Genomic DNA, 23,856 nt, shown 5'->3' with positions numbered 1-23,856 from the left:
CACCAAAAATCGTTATTTTGTTTCATTGCGACCTTCATGAATCTATCGCTGCTATTACTCTCGCTTGCTACGTGCAATATAAATATTTAGATGTATCCAACAATACTTTAGCAAAAATTGCTTTGAAATAAGAAAAGATTTAAAGTTATATCACTCTGTAAATCACCCGTGTAATTTCACTATCTGAATCTTATTGAAAAATTGTGGGACAGATGGCACCAAAAATTTCAGGAGAAACCACACGTTTAAAACAAGAAGTAAAAAATATATTCCACAAAAGAGAACACCAGCATTTTCATATTGATTAATTAAATATGTCGTTTTCAACATACTAATACGCTTATTACACATTATTATACAACAAAATGAATATCTCGCACGGTATTAGTATCTATGATAAATTCTTACAAAGTATAAATCTTTATAAGATATTAAATCTAATTCGTCAAGTGGAACCAAATTACTTAATTCCTTGTCAAAATTCATTAATGATGCGAGGAATAATTTTTAACTTACAGAAAAATATTTATTACCATACCAATTTATAATGCAAGCGGAAAAAGATCATTCTACGTTTTAAATGATTTGGCTCTGATGTTCATCGAAAATTATATAGTTAATACCTTAGACTACGAAGAAATTATCAATAATTTTTCAAAGCAAAAGCCTAGAAAGTAAAAAAAAAATTTTTTAAATTCAGAGAAATTAATTTCTCGATACTGCAAATAAAATTTTATAAATTTAATTTTTCCCTATTAATCATGTTTTCATTTTAGGGGCCTATAGCATATTAGAGGCATCAATTTTGTTTTGCGCCTCGGGCACCAGTACACCCAGTACACCACTGCATATATGTATAATAACATAGCAATGTGGATCCAACTAAATGTGGATAATGATCTATTCAGATTGAAAGTTTTGTTCGAATTGAGTTACTTGAATAACAAAAATAGTTGTTCGACCAGAATAACTATTGCTTCAGTCATGTGAGATGGATTGGACGCGTACAAATCCGGAGAGTAATCGTTCACCTTCTCTCGTAGATTAATATTTTCCGGTTCCAAGTATTTTCCGCAGTGACCTTGATCCTTCGGAAATTGCATAATTGGCTTAATATGCTATGGATATGTGCAGCGGGATCCCCCCTCAATCTCAGTGTTTCGAACAACGGAAAATCCTCGCCTTTGGATCGTTTTAATCTCTTGCAGGCTTTCTCATAACCGGGCCATAGTTGTGGCTCGATTACGATCATATCCGTTAACGAGCAAGCCTTCCGCAGGAATTTGATTAATCCTTTGTCGCCGTGATTTAAGTGGATCCACATTGTAACTGAAAAACAAAATACCACGTCGAAACGCGGTTTCCCGATCTGATGAAGATATTCTCCCAGTACTCTGTTGCTATTATCTTCGACAAAATCGAGGCAGTTGAAGGTCATCCGATCCGGCCGCGGATTACGTTCCTGCGCTCGCTCGATTAAAATCATATCGAGGTCCACGCCAAGAAGAAACACCTCTCTTTCTTCCACGAATCTTTCTAGGAATCTGCGCAACAGGAATGTCAGGTCCTGAAAATGAAAATATTCATTTACTAGTGATTAGGTTTTTAAGAGGAGGATATTTTCCATTGAGAGAGAGAGAGAGAAAGAGAGAGAGAGAGAGAGAGAGAGAGAGAGAGAGAAATTTAATTATTTTATGTCAGATTTTGTCAACAAATATTTGACACATATTTCTTTGGATACACTTTCCATAGAGAGATAAAAAAATGGATAAATATATGGAGCATCTTATTAATAATAAGGATAAAAAGAAACTATTTGCCGGTGTCTCAGTTATTTACTGACAAATTGCGGGAAGTATGTTTTGTTCACGGAAACGAGTTCCGGCGCAAAGGCACTGCGGTATTAATAAAAAAAAAGGGGATTTCCGGAAACGGAAAAGGCGTGCATCATTTGTAATTTCGTCCCATTTTGTCCAATATCTGTTTCAAACTCACCCCCGCGTTACAGCCCACGTCTAGAGCTACGTATTTAGGGCCCGGTTGGGTTGGTCGCCACACATCGAATGGAAGTTGTAGCAGGCGATCTTCCACAGGACGGACATCGTAATAATTTGAAAAGTTTCCATGACGACTAGCGGCCGGATCTTCCCGTTTTTTCACAGTTGGTGTCGTGGACTCTTCCTCCATTTCGAAATATCTGAAATGCAAAGTGTATTTGTTCAATTCAGTTAGAATTCTCAAAAATCACTTTGAACCCTGAAGTGGTTAACTTCTTGTATTCAGAGCTATCTGGATTAATAAACCCGGGTATTTCGTCTGATCTAGAATATTTTTCTTGGATATGGCAAGAGTACAGAATTTCAAGGAAAATAAAAATTATTTGCGTGACATTCGAGCCACAAAAGACAACGTTTCTGCCACATTCGTGATTTTGCCGTCCTTGAGCCCGGTCAACCGCGGGCCACAATGATCAATAGATTGCTTCAAGTGGCAGGGAAGCGGCCCGTGTGCGTTGACTCTTAAGCATTTATTTGGTTGAAGCATTTATTATACTAGACGTTAACATAATCTCTTCATTTCGTTGATCGTAAATTCTCTGTAACACGTTTCGTTAAAATTTTAGAAATCTTTCAATCTCTTAAAATTTGATCAGACTTAATGGAAGACTGCTCCCATAAAATATCGATGTCTTATATCTGATTGGAAATTTAACTTGAAAATGAATATTACTGTGCTATGCTAGGAATACACAAGTGAGATAAAATGTAAAAAATTTAATTGACATATAAGGAAATGCAATTGAAAGATTTTTACAAATCGCAGTCCATATAGAGTGAATCAAAATTTGTTGTACAAGACTATATTACACTATAAAGATAGTAACAATAATTTTGGTAATGTTTACTATGAATACTTACCTTTATTAAACCAGCTCACGACGAGCTCCTCGAAAATTTGGTACCGTTCGCTTCGATAGGCTCCGCGAAAGTGAGTGTCGGGTGTTGGCCCATACAAAACCAAGGTTACGTTTCTTTCCTCTGCTCTGCGTGGGTGGGGTGCCTTTTAGGGTGGGGGCATCCAATACACTGTTTACTACACACGAACATATGTACGTGTAACGGTCATTCCACCCAAAGGTCGGAATAAGACTCCACACAACATAAAGACCGCGAGAGTTACGCCTCCTTGCTCCTGATTCCCATCGCAGCGTCTCGCTCCCCGCGTTGTCCCGTTCGACTCGGAGCACCACTCGATCAATAGAGTACCCATGGGGTACTATTGTTGATGCATTTTCTTTGTCAGTGGTAGGTCAGTGATCCCTTGTAGACCTATTCCAGGGAGGACAAACTTCATCATCGCGGACTGTACTCATTGTCCTTTCAGCTAGTTCGTTCCACCTCCACCAAAAATGTGAACGACAAGAGAAATTGGCGTGTGTGCGGTGTGCGAAGCACGAGTGTGCGTGTGGTCACGTGGTGACGTACAGATCACGAGTAACCTTCAGGCTGTCAGTTCATCACCCCTGACCTATATAGCCTGAATTTAAAGTTACAGAGACGCACCCAACCAGTTCACAACAAGATATGTAGCTATGTCGATTCTTTCCTTAGGAAACTTTTACTGTTTAAAAATCATCTAAATGTAGAACCAACAAATTGGTTCTTTATCCCGTAATGTAAATAAATTTTCGAAGAATTCGGCACTAACTGCGATTTTGATAACCGTGTTCATATTTTCGATTCGATCAGAAATGATCTAATTCTCTTTGAGAATGCCCTCGCTGCAAAAATTGAAGAACAACCCCTCGAGTATCAAAGGGAAGTGTGCGATCTTCAGCACGTACAAGCTGATGCGAGCGTCGCCCTAATGTGCCCGGTATTAGCATTAGGTATGATTACTACGATAACGCCTGAGCTCCTGCGAATCAAAGGGGATAACGTGGGGAGCGAATCAGGTAGCGTAGCCCTCGCCTTGTTCCAAACTCTGTCCCATGCCAAATCGATCACTTTCTTCCCTCGATGTCTGGAATTTAATTCAAACTGAAATATGATGTACTTAGTACATGTAATACTTAGGATTTTTTATCTCGGAAACTATTGATCGTATCGAGATGTATCTTCTTTAATTTTACTTGGGAAGGATCTATCTTTTTAAATAAATTTTGATCTGATTGAGAAATTGTTTTTACAACGTTGAAAATTATAAACAAATTTTTATTTTTTAAATACGGACTCGAGGTCGCGTTTCTAAAAATTCAAAAAAAATACTATCGTATACCTTGGTCTTTTCTCTATAAATATATGTTTTCCGTAGGATGGCGCGACACATATTAAACACACAGTGAAGCGCCGAAGATAAAAGGATCGCGCGCTCCGCTATGATAGTCAGTGAACCAAACCACCATCTACCCATATTATTGTAATGAAATTTAAAAATACAATCGAAAAGTTTCATAGCTATCAGAATAGAGTCATTTATATTCGCATACGATTAGGCTCTCTACATTTGATCTGAACTAAAAAGTTCACCCGTTGTGTTTACTTCTTGCTGCTGCGTCATCGTGTTTGAAAGAAAACAGTGGAGAAGCGACAGCTGACGGCTCATGCACGCCGTGTCTCGTTATGCACGCATAGACAGAATTCAATGTAGTAGTAGCAACAGTTTTTCCTTAATATCTCAAAAACTAGGGCTGAGTGGCCCTAAATGGAAAAGGAAAAAATTGTTCAGAATATCATCCTTCATAACATATTCCAGATCCATTGAAATCATAGGTGGTGTAAGCCTAATGAAACAATTTCTCAATCAGATCAAAATTTATTGAGAAAGGTGAATCCTTCCCAAGTAAAACTAAAAAAGCTACATCTCAATACGATCAATACTTTCCGAGATAAACATTTTTAAGTACAATAATCCATTTTCGCAGAAGTGGACAAAAATCGTAAATTTCAGGGACCTGTATTTTTTAAACAAATTCAAAATTAGCAAAATGATGACTTAAACCCCCCTCAAACATCACATGGACTACATCATATTTCAGTCTGATGAAAATCCCAGATATCGAGGGGGAAAAAATGATCGATTTGGCGTGGAATGACTCGTAAACCACATTCCAGTTTATTCCCTACCAAAAGTGACGCTTTACTATCGAAGTAAGCAGGTCTGGAGTGGTCAATTGTGATTCCTAAAAGTACAATTTACTCTCGTTCTCCAAAATGCCAAATATTATGTTATTGTGGAGTCATTTGTAATATTCGGCAGCGAGACTTTCAAAGCAAAGATGGCCACCGCCGATAGATTTTCTGTGTAAATATCGAGAGATTTAGCGTTCGTATTACAAAAATAAGACTGGACTGATATGTCTAGGTCAAATACAAAAGCGGCGGTGAGTATTTTTAGTTGATTACTTACTTATTTAAACACGTAAAACTAGTAGGAAACACTACCTTGTGGATCGGATATTTTTCACTACTGGCGCTATTGTTTCCTTCGGACCAAAAACCCCACCGCAGACGAGCTCGAATATGAAATCTGATACATAGATATCTCATCTATGTATAATGAAGTATCTAACTGATAAGCCAATAGTACCTGCTGATATAGACATTGCATCTTATGATCGTTTCTATCTAGGGTTTAGGTGGCCCTAAGACCTTTTGTTACCGATAGTTCCTGGATTTCATTCTGGTCCATGACAGAGACTAACACAGATTTAGAATCTTAAATCTGTGCCTCTATTTTTTTACCGATGTCAATATTTCAGAACGTATAACATGGGACACTGTATGGTGTCCAATCTACTCTGACACCTTATCCGTGTGGTCTGTGCATATCCCAAGTCGTGGTTGAATATGTACACACAGTCATGCCTCACCATAGTTAGCAATTCTGCTTCAGCATAGTATGTAAGCATTTTTATCATCCAGGTCCGTGCAGTTGCTTTAAAAGGAGAACAGGAGATGATCAAGAGAGACAGCACGAAACAAGCTAGCTCTATGTGTAGTGTCTACACAGACGAGAAACCTAGCAGCCTCACCTAGCGCATCCGTGCGACTGGCGCTCCATCTGAAATACATGGCGCGATATTCGACTTGTACTTTTCGCCCAGTAGGATTCTCGATCACACAATTCAGCGTATTTACGAACGTTTTAAATTTCTACAAATATTAAAATTTCCGAAAACCCGTAAGCTACATTTTATATAATTCCGCCAGGGGTCCGAGCTTGAAAAGGTCTAAACACATGTCAGGACTCGGGACAAAAAAAAAGTTTCTCCAGGTATCGTAAAACCTTTTATTGTTGGTCTAGATACTTTCCTTCCCTGAGAAACCGTTATTTAATATCATATAAATTGAAAAACTGCATACTAGAGGCATATTTATTCCAAGACACTCGTCACTTCCTCTTTTTGTATAAAACTATGTGAACAGCACTGTTTAGTTGTGAAGCGTCAACCAATCAGAGGAGAAGCAGTTTCTCGACCTTATGTCAATGAGTACTGCAGATTGCGAAAAACTATTTGATGTAAATTCATCTTAAAACATCTAACCAAAGTTTCGTAAATGTCAAAATAATCGTGCACACATTGTGTGTTAAACTATTAATCAATTTATCGAGAAACATTACTTCTCAGTTTTGTAATCAACAATTTTGTAATATAAACGTGAACTATCAAAAACGGCTTTGAACATGGAGTTCCTACAAAAATCTGAAGAAGAAGCAAAAGCGAGAGCAACAAAGTATGTGTCGAATTTGCTACAACGGCCAGGTCAATTGGAAAAAATTGATATGTACAAACGTAGAATAACCCGGAAAAAAGCTTCTGTAGACACTATGCTCAAAACTGCAATGCAAAGTCAATTAGATGGAGTTCGTGTGGGCTTCGAACAACTTGAGAGCTCTTTGGAGAGTATCTCTTCTGTGAAGCAGGAGCTAGATGACATTGGTGAGTTGTTCAGTCAGGTTCCAGAATTAAATGCACGATTACAGGCTGTTCAAGAAGAAAACATGCGTCATTCACAATACGTTACTGCCAAAGAAAACTTGAAGCATACGTTTACCGTACCCGACAGTGTCGAAAAGACTAAGCAATGGATAAACGAAGGTAAACTGTTACATGCTCATCAGAGCATTATGGACCTTGAGAATTCACGGGACGATTTGCTTTATGAACTTCATAAACTTCCGAATCAATCGCCGGCTGACACAATTATGTTGAAAGCTTATTTAGAGGATGTTGAAATGCTCTCACAGTTGATGGAGAAACAAATCAGATTAGTACTAAGTCGTACATTGAATACTGTCAGAAAGGAACCTACTGTTATTGTAACAGCATTAAGGATTATAGAGAGGGAAGAGAAAGCAGATCATTTTGCTATTCAAAGGCATAAACAGAGCGGATTCATGCCACCAGGTAGGCCTAAAAGATGGAAAGACATGGCTATGAAGGTGCTTGAAAAATCTATAGCCAACCGAATTGAGGGCACTCATGTTGAAGAAAGGGTAGATAACAAAATGTGGCTGGTTAGGTACTTAGAACTTACAAGGCTTTTAATTCTAGAAGACTTGAGAGTTGCTAAAACGCTATGTGAACCATGTTTCCCACCTTGGTGGAATATTGTAAGAACTTGCGTTAAAATGTATCACACAAGTTTATCCCAACATTTGAAAGATATAATTACAAATGGCTTGGAAGGAAATGAATATGTATCTTTATTATCTTGGATCATGAACACCTATACAGGACCAGAATTGATGCAACACAGAGAACTGAATATTGATACAAGTGATATTGGTCCATTATTGAGTCCTGAGATTATAAATGATCTCCAGGAAAAGTATTTGAAAAATATGTGCCAAAATTATGAGGACTGGATGAGGAAGACTTTAGAAACTGAAAAAGTAGACTGGTGGAGTGGAATATTGCCAGAAGGTAGCACTCAAGAGGCATACTATCATACTGCAGCACCTGTAATAATTTTCCAAATGATTGATCAGAATCTGCAAGTAACCAAAACAATTAGTGCAGACCTAACAGCTCAAGCACTGGTTCTATGCATTGAACAAGTTATTAAGTATGGATTCATGTACAGGCAAGCTATATTGGAATTCAAAAGCAAACATTTTGAGGACAGAAGCCAAGTACCATACTTCACCCATCACATGATTACAGCTGTCAATAATTGTCTACAGTTTACAGAGCTAGCACAACAAATGAAACAACTCTATTGGGTTCCTAATACTAGCGGGGATGTCACTGTTAAATTTGAAAATCTACTGTCTAATTACCAACAATTACGAAATGAAGCAGCCGCGATATTACTGGAAGAATCTTTCCTAGATTTAGAATCGCATTTTCAGGATCTGATAACTCCTAAATGGTTATCATCCCCTATTCCTGTAGAGACTATCTGTGTAACTTTGGAGGATTACTTCCAGGATTACAATCATTTATCCCCCAGGAACTTTGAATATGTTATTACAGAGGCACAAAACCTCATTGCAAAACGTTATATTTCCGCTATGCTGCAGAGAAAGATATCATTGAAAACGTATGATGAATGTCTGACTTGCACTTCAAAGATAATGACAGAAGCTGAAAAGCTAAAGAACTTCTTTGATAGAATAGCACCTAAAGTAGGAAACTTCAATTCGCCGTTCGAAATAATCAAACGTCTTGCTGAAGTACTGCGTTGCGAAGATTCTGAGATACTTTCTCTTGATTTACATTCTTTGGTTGAAAAGTACCCGGATATGACGGAAGATCATTTAGTTAGATTACTGGGTCTTAGAGGTGATATTTCTCGTAGCGAGGCAAGAGAGAAAGTCTCGTATATCTTTGAAGCACAACGAAATCGCAAAGTACCACAATCTATTACACATAGCATATTCAAACAGATAGTTATACAGGATAGCTTCCTTGGTTGGAAACCTTGAAATTCAAAAGCAAGGAAAGAAATAATCTAGAGTTTTACATATCGTTAATTAGAATGATGTAATTTTGGTATAGTGTACTTAGTTAACGAAATAATTATTGTAGTTACAATATAAATGAAACATCACAAATAGAATCGATATGTGTATAATAATTAACTTATTATTTAAGCAGAGTTTAAAAAATTTCCATTTTTTAATTCAGATACAATAGTATTATTTCATGTAAATATCTGTTTGCGTGTATGTACATAATTATGTATGTATATATTGTATCACAGATGCCTAAAGTTTTACAGAATTTCTTGCTGGATGGCAGTTAAAAATTAATATTGCAAACAAAACAATAATCAATTCACTGCCTTAGCTACTACTAAACTGTTGTAGATATTCACTGCAGGTAGTGTTATTTATACGTAGTTTTAAATGTACATAATATTATATAGTATATACCATACGTATACCAAAAAGATAAAAGGATGCATAAAATATAATAAAAACAGTATTCTTACACTTTAGAGGTCAACAAAATATTATAAAGAAAGACCTAGAAAATGTAAACAGACAAATGAACTTATACGTGATCATTTTAGAAGATCAGATACATTCAAAATAATAATAGTAGTAATCGGCGAATTGTATATTATTAAATTTCTTATTTATCTAATTTATTAAAAGCTGTGTAAAATCGATTGAGCTTTTAGATTCTTTACATGTGCTGTATATAGATATATCGATTTATTATTGAAATTAAAATTAGTTAGCCTTGTTTAATTTTAAACAAATATTAATTTGATATAAAGGAGCAATGTGTACAGATTGATTGTTTGAAAACAATATAGAAAATATAATTTCTTAATATTTGGAGATACTTCTTTTTTCATGCATTATAACCGTATTTATTTATATACATATAAAAAATCGAGTAAATCTAAAAATTTGAATTAAAGATATTTTAAAAATATATGTTGACACTGTGTTCGTTATGTCACTATGTATATCCCTAATACGCTTTCTTTTTTAAAACAGCGTATAACATTCGAATGAATTCAAAAGCGAATTTAGAATCAAAAATTAATTTTGAATAAAAAAAAAAATTATGTTCTTTTTAAAATACTCGATTTTATTCTAGTAAAATAAGCCTCGGTGGCCTTAGCCTAACTTGTACTCAACTTAGCAGTATTTTTCTGAAAAAAACATTACGCATGCACAAAGTATAGTCACGAGTGTTATCGTCTCGCAAAATTGATTAGCTTATCGAAGAGAAAAGTGTTTACGCCGCGCGAATAAATAATAGTATGAGTCCAAACTTCAGATGTAACAAAATCGTAGATCGGTGGTCTATCATAAACAATGTGAACGTTAACAGTTACAAAATAATAAATCAAAAGCGCGCTAAGTGACAATTGAAAAGAAACCAAATTATATACTAAGAAAAAGTGTTAAGAAAGAATATAACTTTAAAATAAATCTTTATGCAAAATCGGATTTATAAACACTTAAGCTAGGCAGAAACATATTTTCTGTTTCGATAATTCTATAAACAATATTCGTAGTCTCATGACAAAGTATCAATTTAGGGGTAAGTACGGTGTCACTCAAGCGACGTATACAGTATTATTTTAACAAAATGAGCAATAGTGACTTGTGGATTCGTGACATGTTCACCAATTACGGAATTTTGGCGCTTCTTTTTACGATTATGGTGATCTGGATGGCGCAGCAATGGTCGAACTTGCAGAAACATATTTATAAAGCGTACCTAACAGGATTTGAAAAGGAATGGGCAGAACTCGCGCTTCCCTATAGAAAACGTTTGTTCGCAGTGTTGCAAAATGCAATTTCTAATGACGAGAGACTGCGGTCCATGGGTTGCATCCGTGTGCTCGAGATCGGTGTTAAAACGGGTGGGCATCCTACATGCACAACCAGTCGCAAATTTCACACAGTAACAAACACTTAACAAAACACACATTAACCAATGATCGATAATCTTGTGATTTTAATCCGGATCTAAGATATCAGTCCTCCGATTTCTCACAAAAATAGGTAATTTTTGCGAGTTTTTAAAAGAAACCACAATATTTTAATGATTTATGCACGTTTACGTCGACTACCTCAATTTTTGATCAAATAATTCATGCAATTTAGATTTGTATAGATCTTAATAATAATTAATCTGTTTTTGTATTTGCGATTTATTTTAATGTGGTCGTATTAATTATGAAATCATTAGCGACACCAAATAAAATAAAATAAAGTAGCTCATCATTATAATCAAGAAGTTTGTAGACATTCAATAATTTTACAATGGTTTTTATTTAATAAATTATTTAATTATTTAATATCGTATCTTTCACGCGCAACCTTTCATTTTATAGCTTTTTAAAGATTTTTCTATGCTATAAATGCAAAAACTGAGATACTTCAAACAATATCGCTAACTAGGAAAAGAAATTGTTGGATAGAGTATTTCCAGTGGATTGTCACATTAATTATAAACTTTACAGGTGAAAATATACAATTTTATCCAAGCAATACTCGTTTGATTACCGTCGATCGCAACCTGAGGCTAGCCGAGTATTTAATTAAGGGGAGACATTCGTGGCAATTTTCGCACGTAACTATTGAACGTGCGATAGTTGGTGACGGCAGTTCTTTAAAAGATGTACCTACAGGATATATAGATGTAGTTGTGACAATGAGATCATTATGTTCAGTGAAGTCGGTGCAATCAACACTACGTGAGATTCACAGAGTTCTGGCACCGGTAAAGAGATTAAAATAATTCTTAAACAAGTAAAAATAAATTATATTGAAACGTATTTCTACGTCTTGAATTTATAAACAAAATATTATAGAATTGAAAATTCTTTGTTAAACAATAACAAACAATATCTTTTCTTGTAAAAATATTTTATATATATATATATATATAGATTTTTCACAATTTATTTAGAAATTATAGTACCATAACGTGTGACATTTGAAAATATATAAAGTTTAACTGTATTTCCCTGATTTTAAATCGAATTCATAGCTCAAATCAATTTTATGATTGTTGCGTGACTTCAAATGTACGACACACACACACACACACACACAAAGGGATAGATACAATACAAATAATAAAATCTTTTCAGAATACTTTAAGAAAATATTAAATAATTTCTATTTTAGGGTGGTCACTATTTGTTCATAGAACATGTGCCCGAAACTGAAGGAACTTTTGTGCGAAGGCTGCAAAAATTATTGTCACAAACAAAAATATGGTCAGCGTTGTTTGGTGGTTGCCGTTTAAACGCTAATCCTATGAAACATATTCGAAAAATTGGTTTCGCTAGTATTACGTGTGACACATTCATTCTCGACGGATATGTGACACAACATTTTCATCTGGTTCTTTCGAGGAAACATGTATTAGGAATTGCAATACGATAGTTGTATTTAAAAAATCATAAAACATAAAGCAGGAACAAATTTTTAATAAAATCCAAGTTACTTTCGTACAACAACATTGCGTTTTAATTAAACTGCAAATTTGTATTAATTTATGGCCTGCATAACTGTTTGAAATACCATGAAATAGAAACTGCAGTAGAAAAAACTATTTTTAATGTTTGTTTTCAAATATGAAAATTTGTATAAATATCCGCAGTCTCTATAAATTCCTAAAAAAATTGTATGAAATTAGTAACTTCAGTAAAAAATAATGATTTTCGAAATACTTCCTCTGCTAAAATAACAATGACTATTAAACTTAATAAAATTGCTAAAGAAAATAGATAAGGTTATAATACGGTTAATAAAAACAATTTGTTAGTGAAAAATTATATTTGTTATTTTTATAGTTTGTATAAATGTTTTATAGAAATATGTGTCAAATATTTTTGGAAGAATCATGTCATATAAGCTTTATTATAATTGGCATGAGTAACTAAAATATGCTCCCTTATTAGACTTGATTTAATATTCAGTACTTATTTAGTATTTAATGCTTAGTTATTAATCTATGCCAATAGTCATTATTTATGCTAAATATAGGTGATAATTAATTTGCGATTTCCTCTATTTATAATAGAAAATTTAAAAGTATATTTATTTGGCATGGTTGAGACACTAAAATTTTGTGCTAATTGTATTGTATATTGAAAATATTTTTTTTTTTTTTTTTTATTCGCTAAAAAGATATTAAAAACTATTTGAGGAAGTATGAATTATTTTGTTTTAATATTAAAATATTATATAATTGCAATAGTTTTACTTTTTTTTTTTAAAGAGCCGTCTTCTCTCTCTCTCTCTCTCTTCGATCTTAAAATAAATACAATCAATTGGAAAGCTATGAGCAATTGAATTAAGATTAACATTGAATACAAAAATGTAAATAATTTTATTTTGTTTTCATCAGATCCATTAATCTGTTCACGTCAAAGCTTTCGTATTTTCTTGTACAAGTATTTCAATTTTTCTTTTATATATATATCGCTTTTTTTACTTTTCTTATGTTATATTTAATAATTTTACAATGGTATTTACAACACTCGTAATGAATTTCTTAATTTCGTATGAACATAGACCGTGAACAATTTCACTTACATTCGAATGATTTATATGATACTTTAGACCAGGATACTTAGTTGTACTTAACTTTTCCTTAAGTCAAAAGTAGTCCAAACTTTATACAAATTATATACTACAATATTAATTAATTATCATATTAATAAGAATTATTAGTAACACGATGATGCTTCTGAATCAGTATCGAACAGTTCCGTTCGAAAATATAGATTATTCGCATCTAGCTTGTTTTTAACCTTTTTAACATTCACCACTTTTGGTTTTTGAATTGCGGTTTGAGCATTGTCTTTATCATTGTTACAATTTATCTTTACCCTTCGGGGAGATCTACCGTTTTTATTTCTAAGAATCATTTCATGTACATTTCTAATCATCTTTGCATGCCTAAAGTTCCATCTTTTAAACCTTTTTTCTGTACGACGTCTTGATAGTGATGAAGTGCTTTCAGACGTTACTGACGGTTTACCTGTACTACAAGTATCATCAGCATCATTTAGACTTGTATCTATATTATTTTTGAATGTTTTATTTGTTTTCCGTGGTATAAGTTTTACAAAGTCATTGCTATCGTCAAACAAGAAAATGAAACTGTTCTTTGTTTTAGGAGCGAATTCGCTACCACGCTTAGAGCTACTTTTGGGCAATATTTCTATTTCATCATCTAGCATGAAATTTACGTTATTTTCACGAATTTTATTAATTTCTGTTCCAATTTTATCATATAAGGAGACATTGCTAGAGCCATGCGGATTATTTGTATCTTTTGCAGATTTAGAATTTTCACATTTATGGATCAATAAAGTGCTATGATCACTATCTGAATCCTCAAATAAGTTAATGGTCTTGCTATTGCGGACCGAATTAGTTGAGGCATTTTGTGAGCGCAGGGGTCTTTTAGTATTACTTGTTCTATCATTTTGTATCTGGATAGTTTGAGACTGTAAATTATTGTTCTTTAATGTACTCGGTATAATATTATTTTTCTTTATTGTATTCGAATTAATATTATCTTTCATCGATGTATTCGAATTGGTAATATTTTCAATATCGCGCTTTGATAGTCGTGTTAAACGAACTGTTGCATTTAAGTTACAAGGAATTCTCACCATTTTCTCTACTTTTCTACTTCCGCCAGAAACAAATTGTGATGACTGTTTTAAATAAATCGCTGAATGTGAATTCTCAACGTTCTTGACTTCTTCATCCGACTTTTTATATTTTTCTATATCGGACTCTAGTAATCGTTTTACACGAACTACTGGTTTTAATAAATTATCAAAATTGATCGTTAAATTTTTCGGCTTTTTGTATTTTCTTATGTCGGATTCGGATAATCGTTTTAAACAAACTATCGGTTTTATGTTCTGTGGTATTGGAAGTTTGTTTAGTTCATTAGGTTTTGATAAGGATAATCTCATTTGATTTTTTAATCTAGACCTAGTAACTCTTAATTTAGACTTTCTGAATTCTCTTACAGTATTGTTAGGTTTCTTAAATTCACTCGCATTTGAACTAACAATTTCGCTTTCAGTATTAACTATTGCAGACATATTCATATTCTGATTATTGCATTCTATAACAGTACTGTTACCGTCAGTGGAACTAAGACTTGTTTCTCGAGTTTTTAATTTACGTACACTTTGCGAATTAGCCATGGAAGATTTTTTAGTATTACTCCATTTTTTACTCATAGTATTTGGAAGAGAGAATGTGCTACTATTCATCACACTTTTATGATACATACTAATCTGCTGTGTTCTTCTTTTTTGGAAGAATTTAGACCTTCTTCTTGCTGTAATCTGAGAATCTAACGCAGGATGCAAAAATTGTTTTCTCCTAGGTATAATACTTGTGTTTCTACGAATTGTAGAAACAATATCAACAGGTGAATCTCTGGCACTATATAACTTTTTACGTTGACTTAATCTTTGTGAATCATTTTGACATTCAGAATTTTCTTCTGTTAAGTAGAATCGCGAAGATTGATTTAATTCTCTATTGATTAAGCTTTCTTTTATATAAGAATTCCGATTTTCTTTTTTAGTAATTAAATGCATCAATTTCTCAGTAAATAGCTTATTGTAGTTAATTTTAGGTGTTCTGTTTACTTCTGGTTCATCATTTCTCTTAAATGTTATATCTTTCTCAATTTCAGCAGAGGGCATCATGGAAGCATTCTCAATACTATTTTCACCATTCTGTTGTAACACATTGTCATTATTATCTCTACCATCTGTATTTCTGACAAGTTTTATTGTATCTACGCTTCCTATATCTTCATTCTCAAGGTCTACCAATGAGCCTTGTTTTGCTCCCTCCACAATAGCCATTGTAGTAAATTTATTAGTTGTATTATTATTTGATAATATATATGCAACTGTATCAACAGAACTGCTGGAAGTATTTGTCAACACTTTTGCTGCATCACATTGTTCTGATTCCTTATTTATATCCATTATATTGTTATATGGCAAAGTACCATTGTCTACCCAATGTTGTATAAATTTTAATGACTTTTTATGAGGTCCGCTGTCTTGAATGTCAAGTAAGTCTAAATCATTTCCTATTACCGACTAAAATGACAAGCAATTAATATTATTATTATTAATATCTTTTAAATAAATATAGTTGTACCTAAGGGAACCCGCTGATCAAGCAGTAGAAAGGTACGTGCTTTCTTATAAATTTCTGAAAGAAATTATATTTTTTCAGAATTTTTTATACTACAATAATATGTAAGAAAGAAAGACTTACTTCTTAATCAGAAAGTCCCCTTACTTGTTTAAATTATGAAATTTGTCGTACCTCCTCTGCATACTTTTGAAAGAAGTCGTGCCAAAATTCTTTCCTTTTCTGTAAAACGTCTGCAGGTAATAGAAATGTTGTATCATTCTTGGAACCAACAATCCTAAAAAATATACAACATTTACAGAATCAATTAATATGATCAGAAACAGTCAGAAATAATTATAATATCCTATGGTAGTAGTAGATTTACTTTTCAATGCCATCATAATAAGATTCATCCAGATTTGGTAAGTTTAACTTTTTATCCATTATGTACAATCATTCTTTGTGCGAGTACTATAAACTACAAAAGTTTTAAACAAATTGTAAACTTCCATGCATATGTGTGTAGCATCAAACTTATGTTTATAGATGTATGTAGTATGCCATTCACACTGATTTGAAGTTACATTTTTTGTTGTTCGACTGCATCAAATATAATCAAGGACGCAGACGATAACTGCAAGAATGTATACAGGGCAAGTTGCAAGTTTTTTGCGCAACCACATAAAAGTATTGATTTCTTTATATTCATGTGTATTACATTTATATTAATATGATATTATTATCAACCGAGATCTTTTATTAGGTTAGAAAGCACTAATTCAAACGAGCGTATATTTTTCAAAATTAACTATACACTATGCGCATGCGCGAAACATTATGATCATACTATACCATAGATCAAGATAATTATTATGAAGGCAAAACTCTGTCGAAATCTTTGATGTTAGTGATCCTGAAATTCCTGACATCGACTAAGATCGATGATTGGTAACATCACCTAAGAATTATGTCTATGATTGATGATCAAATTGGTTTAGTTTTTGTGAAGAGGAAATTTTCTCCTTTAATTCTAGTTCCGTATAACTAATTAGAGCCGCCAATAATTAACACCAAAAGTATCCTCACTTTTAAATCATGCTACGTACATATTTTGCTTATATTTTAAAAGCTCTGAAAATTGTGATTCGGAACGGGAAATATGTCGAGAACAAATGTGTTTTAACATTTGCATATTTAATCTTTAGTTATAGGGAGATAGAATGATGAAAGATTCTCAGCACGTCTAAATTATAAATGCATACAGTGTTTACCATGAAAAACCAAGTGCAACGGTTACTTGAATTTTATATTGCTTCATTTCACTAAGGATATTAATTCCACGATTATTAATTTATATTATGAACCCAAGAAAACCGATGTTTTTGACGGTTTCTATGAATATTTAGGGATTTTACCCTCGTGATAGTGGCGCCACGGTGTTCCGGAACCGAGTCAGCGTTCCCGCGCAAACTAGGCGACGACCTAACTGTCGCCGCCAAAATATCTGACGTCCATACGCATAACCGTCGTTGGCCAGGGTAGAAGTTCATTCGCTGTTAGGCATTGTGAGGAAGCAGTTCTTCCAATTATTCATTTGTGAGTCCACTTTAAGCGAAATATCTTGAAAAGATGTCAGGACGTGGCAAAGGTGGTAAGTAAAACACTTCCATTATGAATTGCGGGTCTGGGCGCTGGAAATGGGAGGATCGTTTGTGTTCTTCTAGGAAAGACTAAGGGAAAGGCGAAGACCCGCAGCAGCAGGGCAGGGCTACAGTTCCCGGTCGGAAGAATCCATCGTCTTCTGAGAAAAGGAAACTACGCAGAACGTGTGGGAGCTGGCGCGCCGGTTTATTTAGCTGCTGTTATGGAATATTTGGCTGCTGAAGTACTTGAGTTAGCCGGGAACGCCGCAAGGGACAACAAGAAGACAAGGTTGGTTGAGCAAGCCTTTCCATTCTCTCTCTCTTCCTCTCTCTCTTTTTCTCTCCCATCCCCCTTCTCTTCCTCTAACATTTCTCTTCCTGTATTTGCACATTATTTCGTTATTTTGCGTTTATACAAATACCGGGTGTCTCAGTATTCACAATACAATCAATAAGATGGCAGTTCTTCGGAAAAAATAAGTCGAACACATAGGACGCGATTGACGCTTCGTTTTCCAGCGAAACAGTTTCAAAAAGACGCATGATTTATTATACCGAATGGCGTGTATTCGATTTTCTCGAGTCCCTGTACGAAAAAATTATATTTAATTTTTCTGGCACAGTTTTTTTTTCATAGTATCGCCCTCTTTTCGATTGCGCCATAAACAATTAGATATCTTACGTGAAGATTTGGTTCCAATTTTTTTATGTTGCCACAGTTTCGATAAAAGAAGAACATTTGTGTATTGAGACTAAAAGGCTTCCATAAATTGTTTTTATCCGTTTATGTATATCATTGTCTAAAGATCAGAAAAGTCCTGCTGCTGATTCAAGGTTACTCTGCTATCCTTTACCTAGTTCGTAAGATTTCAGATATTAAAAGATTACATATGTTCCTTTGGTTTTTAGGATAATTCCACGTCATTTGCAGTTAGCCATTCGTAATGACGAAGAGTTAAACAAGCTGCTTTCTGGTGTAACCATTGCTCAAGGTGGTGTGCTGCCTAACATACAAGCAGTTCTCTTGCCCAAGAAGACCAGTACTGGTGGCTCTGGAAAAGGAGACAAAGCATCCCAGGAATATTAGAATAACAACCTTTCTAACTTAACAGTACTTTAGGGCTATATTCTTCACTGTTCAATCTTTGAAAAAGAAAATCAATACCTAGAACATATGAGAATTCACAATCATTATTCCAATCACACACACACACACACATTACACACACATCGTAGAATTACCTGAGTTAACAACGTGATCTATAGGTCTATCATCGAATGTCTCTCGTTTGATTAGAATATATATAATTCTACATTGCATTTCGCTTAAGATTAATGTTTCATGTACCTACATATAAGTTGCATAATTTAAGTATTCACTTCCATTACACTCTATCCATCTATTATCTCCTTTTGACTGATTCTATGTATGTGAAAATTATACAATAGTTTGCAAATTTTAACAAACGGTAATTATAACGGGTTACATATTTCTGTTGACTGTAAACAACATTTAGAGTGAAAATAAACTGATTGCTCTTCACTTTAAGTAATACATGACCTTTCTCTTAGATGTATGGATGTGTGTACGAATAAATGGAATCTTAAAATATTCTAGACTAAATCTCGATAATACGTATGCACGTGTGCGCGTGAATTCAAACGTTTATGTAATAATTTAAAGAGCTACCTTTTTCGAATTACAACATAGACAACTTCCGGTACGTGCACCGGTATGCGTAGTTACAGTAGTTGTAAAACGTGTAAATTGGTGTAGGTAGCGCGTCGGTTCAACGTGACGTTTGGTTTTTGATCGCAGGGTCACTGAACACAGTTATTAATGATAAATATATATTAATTTTAAAAAAGGAAACCACGAACAATGTCGTCGAGCGATATAAATATGCTTCTGGATATGGGTTTTACTTTACCTAAAGCGTAAGGTTTACTTAATCGTTGTTGTGTACGTCTAACCTGTTACTGTTTGTCATGCATTTCATTTCAGGGAGAAGGCTTTAGAAATCACTGGAAACAAAGGTGTTGTTCCAGCTATGGAATGGTAAGAAATAGTGTAGGGCTTTATTCGCATCGTTCGGCAATGATTTCAATCATTATTTTAGGCTGTTGGCCCATTCAGACGATGCCGAACCGACGCCGGAACAGTCACTCGGCGATAGCGTTCCAACGTCAGTCGCTGAAACACCAGCACAAGATAGCACAGCTACTGCTAGCAGTCAAGTATCTACTACCGAAGTTGCAAAGTCCATGAAATGCGATGTGTATGTGTATTACTTCAATCCTCTCGAGATACTACTATCAATTAGCTTGTATCGCATAGTTTAACAATCCATGCGTAGACTTCTTTAATGTCGACTACTTCTAGATGTGGAAAACTGTTTAAAACTAATGTGGAAATTGAGTTCCATGCTACAAAGTCTGGCCACGATAGATTCTCAGAAAGCACAGAAGAGAAGAAACCTCTCACAGATGAGGAGAGGAAAGAGCAGCTGAGAATATTAACAGAGAAGTTGAAACAGAAAAATAAGGAACGAGAAGAACAGGAGAGAATAGATACATTTGCGAGAGAGAGGGACAGGATACGTGCTGGCAAAGAAATGGCAGAGGCTAAGAGAAAGTAAGTTTGACGGTTGCCCTTTGCAAACAATGATCGTTAAAAATGTTTCTGTATTGTAAATGTAGGTGGGACGAATTAGAAACAAAAAAGATGTTGGAGCAGAGAAAGCAGGAGAAAGAGGAGGATAGGCTAGCTAGACAAAAGATAAGGGCAGAAATTGAGGCAGACAAAGCCGCTAGACGAGCGAGAGCTAGTGCTCAAGAGGTGCCTCAGCCGGCTCCGCCTGTACCTTCATCCTCTACACCGGCCCCAAGAAAGGACTACAGCGAAACGAAGCTGCAGGTAAATGAGTCGTATATTATAGCTTGTACAGATTCTTTGTAGATTAGATATCCGATTGAAACGCTAAGGTTCAACGATTTAGATCAGACTCACCAATGGACAAACGTTGACACAAACATTTGGGAGCAAAGAACAGCTATCTGCTGTGAGATTGTTCATTGAAATGAACAGAACAGATGATCTTGGACCGTTTAGCCTAATGACAAATTTCCCAAAGAAAATATTTGGAGAAGACGATTATGACACTCCACTAGACGTTCTAGGTGTGTAATTATTCGTAACAACCCGGGATCTAAGCGACTGTTATGATCCGAAAAATCGGGGAACGTATAACAAAGCGAACTCCGTTCGTTCGATTATCATGACTAATTGATTCCAGGCTTAGTACCATCATCAGTAATAATTGTTAAGAAGAAAATGCAGCAGACCTCGTAAATACCTGAGCTACTTGTCATACAACCAATAACACGGCTTCTAAGTAAATAATATCAACGTACAGTGTTCAGAACGTTGTGCGTCCAACAAAAAATCAGCGTTTTTATTCTTAAATATTCTCCGTTTGTAATTTATACGCAGTGGAAGTGTTGCTGTGGCATTTATTATTGAGAATGGCATGGTTTACGAGCGTCGAAGGAATAAAAGAGACTACGCATTTATAATATTGGGGAGTTTATTTTAAATTTAAAGTAGTTGTTAATTATCGTCGAGAGACGTGTCCAACATTAAGGACAGATTCGACGTCTTAGGGTATTTTATTACACGCTAATGGCATTGTAATCTGACGATACATCGGCAGGATATATCACATCTTCGGAATCACCACAGTTAGTTGGATATTCGGTGACCTGATCGCAATCGATCAATTCCAACGACTTGTCGAAGCATATCCTTATTTCGAACAAGTACGAGTCTCCAGTTTCCTAAAATCATTTCCAAATTAACAACAACTCCAATCGATAGCTAGAGCTCGAGATTCAACGAATTCTTACTCTTACCCTATCTTTCCTGCAAACTATCACAGGATGTGCTCCCAAAACCTGTAGAACCGCGTTGAATAGATCGGAGGCTGCGTAGTTCGATCCGGGTAGAATGTTCGAAGATGCCAGAACGTTCTTCATGTCGTACTGCGACAGCAAAGCGAGACCTTCGCCGAAATATTTCTCCTCGGTGTTCAATTCCGGAAGTTGAGCCGCGCAAGTGCCATGTTTGTTCCATTCGTGCTGCCAAAGCCCGTATGATTCCCGTCCGTATTCTATGTCTATCCACTTCTCCTTCAACTGATCCTCCAAAGGTATCAAAGCGCTGGGATCGAACGGCCTCGAAGGATCGCAGAACATTGGGCCCATCCTATGAAACTGGGTAGGCCAAAGGCCGTGGATCGTCCATTCGGATTTATCGCTCGGCAACGCGCAGCTGTGCGAGGGCGACTCCTCTTTCCACATCGTGCAAATCGTATTAGGCCATCGTTGAGTGAAAATCAACAGATCGAAGTCCTTCGATCGCGCTGACGCTCTGCGATTTTATCATTTTACATGTCGGCTATTGCTTTATTTGCACGTTTCTGAGTAGTAAAACCTCGGTCATGCGAATTCGGCAAGGAAACACGAGTGCTCATATATTAAAACTTATATGTATGCTAGTTACTTGGTTACATACTTATTAGTTCGTACAATAAATAATGGATCACCAACATCGATCTATAATCGAGGTTTTACTGTATTTATTTCGGTTGTAATGTAGAGGCGCGATTAGGGAAGATTCGTGTAGCGTCGGCCACGTGTTAGCTTCGAGCAGAGAAATAATATTTGTCTTCCGAGTTCTTATCTAGGATCCGTATAAAATTAGAACTAGATATAAACTATTTACTGTACGACTCTTCTCTCGGATATTTTGCATTATTCTGAGCGAACAAAAACAGATTTATGGTACTAATTCGGCGGATTATCGAGATCGTTATCTTCCCCTAGTTTGTGCATCCCTATTCTAAATTTAAACTCCAGCGTGTATTATTATTATTCTATATATCTACATATTTCGTTAAACATAGATCCACTGATCTCGTGCATCCATTGTTAAAGAGTTCGTTTACTCACCCGTAGAGCGCACCGAGGAAAAATAAAAGTATGTTTAAGTGTCGACTAAACATGGCTGGAAAACAGGTTCTCGTGGACAAAGCTCGTCCAAGCTGTGACCGTCTACTAGCGAGTGTTTAGTCGCTTCGCTCGAGTACTATGTGCCCAGCCCCCATCGCCTTTATAAGAACCGTCCCACCATTTCCTCTGGCTCTTGTTATATGCACCAGATGGTCGACTACCTGTGTCCCTTCAACTGTGACAATGTCATCGGTGATAACGTTACAAATTATGATTACAGATAAAAACAAAAAAGCCACTAAAGTTTAACAAAAAGAACTTGTTCCTTATCTATAAGACGTTCGTTCCGCGCACGCTTTTTCCAGCGCAGGACAAACTTAGATAACGATATTAATCTTACGATTATCTCTATCGATTCCCTTTTTTCATTGAGACACATTTCGTGTCGCAGTATCTCCACGAATGTACATATGTATAATTCATAGAGCAATCGAGCGAAAAGTTGGCTGCTATTTTATAGCCGGAAATACCCACCCCGTCGCGCATTTCGAAACGATTATCTAATTAAGATTATTGATTCCGCAATAAATCGGGAACTGCAGATCATTTGCTTCGATCTTCGTCGATCTGTCGACACGAGCTCTGCATGCGTGCGATTATTTCGGGATACCACCGACAACGCGTAAAACTTATCTGCTCGTAAATTAGCAGTTCAGCAAACCCAAATGTCGATACAAATCGTATTACGCAACAAGCAATTATTTAAACGATTGCCTTTTGTTCTCCGTTAAAACGCAGCGTGGCGAACGAACGTTACTGACTCACACGCGCGCGGCACGATTCCAGAGAAGTTTTATCGCAGATTTGACATAAACGCTTCCGTCATCAGATTAGTCGCATTCTTCTTTGTGTAACACAATGATTCTTCCTGTATGCAACATCGTGCTGCCTCGCATGCAATTCCATTCGAGTTCCATCGTTCAACACAGTGAGCCGCCACCGTTGCCGTTTGCAATTTTAAAACGAACAAACTCAATGCGAGGCTCGGATAATCGTGTCTCCTCTTCCCAGAATTGTCCGT

The 23,856-nt window shown here is 35.4% G+C and overlaps 7 protein-coding genes across 14 annotated transcripts; 4 read left to right on the top strand and 3 right to left on the bottom strand.

The window, feature by feature from the left end:
- Window positions 1-244: 244 nt before the first annotated feature.
- Window positions 245-5,599, bottom strand: LOC117220592 (putative RNA methyltransferase CG11342). 6 transcript variants are annotated; one of them, XM_076518847.1, is made up of 5 exons: window positions 5,410-5,576; window positions 5,127-5,300; window positions 2,919-3,093; window positions 1,996-2,197; window positions 245-1,567 (listed from the first exon to the last, which is right to left on the bottom strand). In XM_076518847.1, the coding sequence occupies exons 4-5, from the start codon at window positions 2,185-2,187 to the stop codon at window positions 1,028-1,030; spliced, it is 732 nt and encodes a 243-aa protein (XP_076374962.1). In that variant the 5' UTR covers window positions 2,188-2,197; window positions 2,919-3,093; window positions 5,127-5,300; window positions 5,410-5,576; the 3' UTR covers window positions 245-1,027. The 6 variants fall into 6 exon arrangements, with proteins under 6 accessions (XP_076374962.1, XP_033326596.2, XP_033326591.2 ...); XM_033470705.2 differs by lacking the exon at window positions 5,127-5,300 and having other exon boundaries at window positions 5,445-5,599; XM_033470700.2 differs by lacking the exon at window positions 5,127-5,300 and having other exon boundaries at window positions 2,919-3,329; window positions 5,445-5,587.
- A 659-nt stretch (window positions 5,600-6,258) lies between these two features.
- Window positions 6,259-9,798, top strand: Sec6 (Exocyst complex component Sec6). Its single transcript, XM_033470694.2, has one exon. It carries the CDS (start codon window positions 6,688-6,690, stop codon window positions 8,932-8,934), a length of 2,247 nt encoding a protein of 748 aa, XP_033326585.1. The 5' UTR covers window positions 6,259-6,687; the 3' UTR covers window positions 8,935-9,798.
- A 150-nt stretch (window positions 9,799-9,948) lies between these two features.
- On the top strand, window positions 9,949-12,446 carry LOC117220593 (thiol S-methyltransferase TMT1A). 2 transcript variants are annotated; one of them, XM_076518845.1, is made up of 4 exons: window positions 9,949-10,513; window positions 10,758-10,838; window positions 11,442-11,701; window positions 12,112-12,446. In XM_076518845.1, exons 1-4 carry the CDS (start codon window positions 10,492-10,494, stop codon window positions 12,370-12,372), a joined length of 624 nt encoding a protein of 207 aa, XP_076374960.1. In that variant the 5' UTR covers window positions 9,949-10,491; the 3' UTR covers window positions 12,373-12,446. The 2 variants fall into 2 exon arrangements, with proteins under 2 accessions (XP_076374960.1, XP_033326598.2); XM_033470707.2 differs by having other exon boundaries at window positions 9,949-10,838.
- Window positions 12,397-16,937, bottom strand: LOC117220594 (uncharacterized). 2 transcript variants are annotated; one of them, XM_033470708.2, is made up of 3 exons: window positions 16,508-16,937; window positions 16,315-16,417; window positions 12,397-16,082 (listed from the first exon to the last, which is right to left on the bottom strand). In XM_033470708.2, exons 1-3 carry the CDS (start codon window positions 16,564-16,566, stop codon window positions 13,662-13,664), a joined length of 2,583 nt encoding a protein of 860 aa, XP_033326599.2. In that variant the 5' UTR covers window positions 16,567-16,937; the 3' UTR covers window positions 12,397-13,661. The 2 variants fall into 2 exon arrangements, with proteins under 2 accessions (XP_033326599.2, XP_033326600.2); XM_033470709.2 differs by lacking the exons at window positions 16,315-16,417; window positions 16,508-16,937 and adding an exon at window positions 16,144-16,197.
- Window positions 16,938-17,612: 675 nt separating this feature from the next.
- On the top strand, window positions 17,613-19,308 carry LOC117220598 (histone H2A). Its single transcript, XM_033470718.2, has 3 exons — window positions 17,613-17,773; window positions 17,847-18,054; window positions 18,675-19,308. The coding sequence occupies exons 1-3, from the start codon at window positions 17,752-17,754 to the stop codon at window positions 18,850-18,852; spliced, it is 408 nt and encodes a 135-aa protein (XP_033326609.1). The 5' UTR covers window positions 17,613-17,751; the 3' UTR covers window positions 18,853-19,308.
- A 216-nt stretch (window positions 19,309-19,524) lies between these two features.
- Window positions 19,525-21,341, top strand: LOC117220596 (UBX domain-containing protein 1). Its single transcript, XM_033470716.2, has 7 exons — window positions 19,525-19,703; window positions 19,771-19,824; window positions 19,886-20,044; window positions 20,149-20,400; window positions 20,466-20,682; window positions 20,765-20,945; window positions 21,062-21,341. The coding sequence occupies exons 1-7, from the start codon at window positions 19,648-19,650 to the stop codon at window positions 21,115-21,117; spliced, it is 975 nt and encodes a 324-aa protein (XP_033326607.2). The 5' UTR covers window positions 19,525-19,647; the 3' UTR covers window positions 21,118-21,341.
- On the bottom strand, window positions 21,335-23,840 carry LOC117220597 (ribonuclease Oy). The gene is made up of 3 exons (XM_033470717.2): window positions 22,776-23,840; window positions 21,678-22,194; window positions 21,335-21,602 (listed from the first exon to the last, which is right to left on the bottom strand). Exons 1-3 carry the CDS (start codon window positions 22,826-22,828, stop codon window positions 21,438-21,440), a joined length of 735 nt encoding a protein of 244 aa, XP_033326608.2. The 5' UTR covers window positions 22,829-23,840; the 3' UTR covers window positions 21,335-21,437.
- Between the last annotated feature and the right edge of the window lie 16 nt (window positions 23,841-23,856).

The sequence above is a fragment of the Megalopta genalis genome, chromosome 2, assembly GCF_051020955.1.
Source record: "Megalopta genalis isolate 19385.01 chromosome 2, iyMegGena1_principal, whole genome shotgun sequence".
Classification (NCBI taxonomy): domain Eukaryota; kingdom Metazoa; phylum Arthropoda; class Insecta; order Hymenoptera; family Halictidae; genus Megalopta; species Megalopta genalis.
The sequence above is the reverse complement of the archived record's forward strand: the minus strand, read 5'-3'. Positions and strand labels throughout refer to the sequence as shown.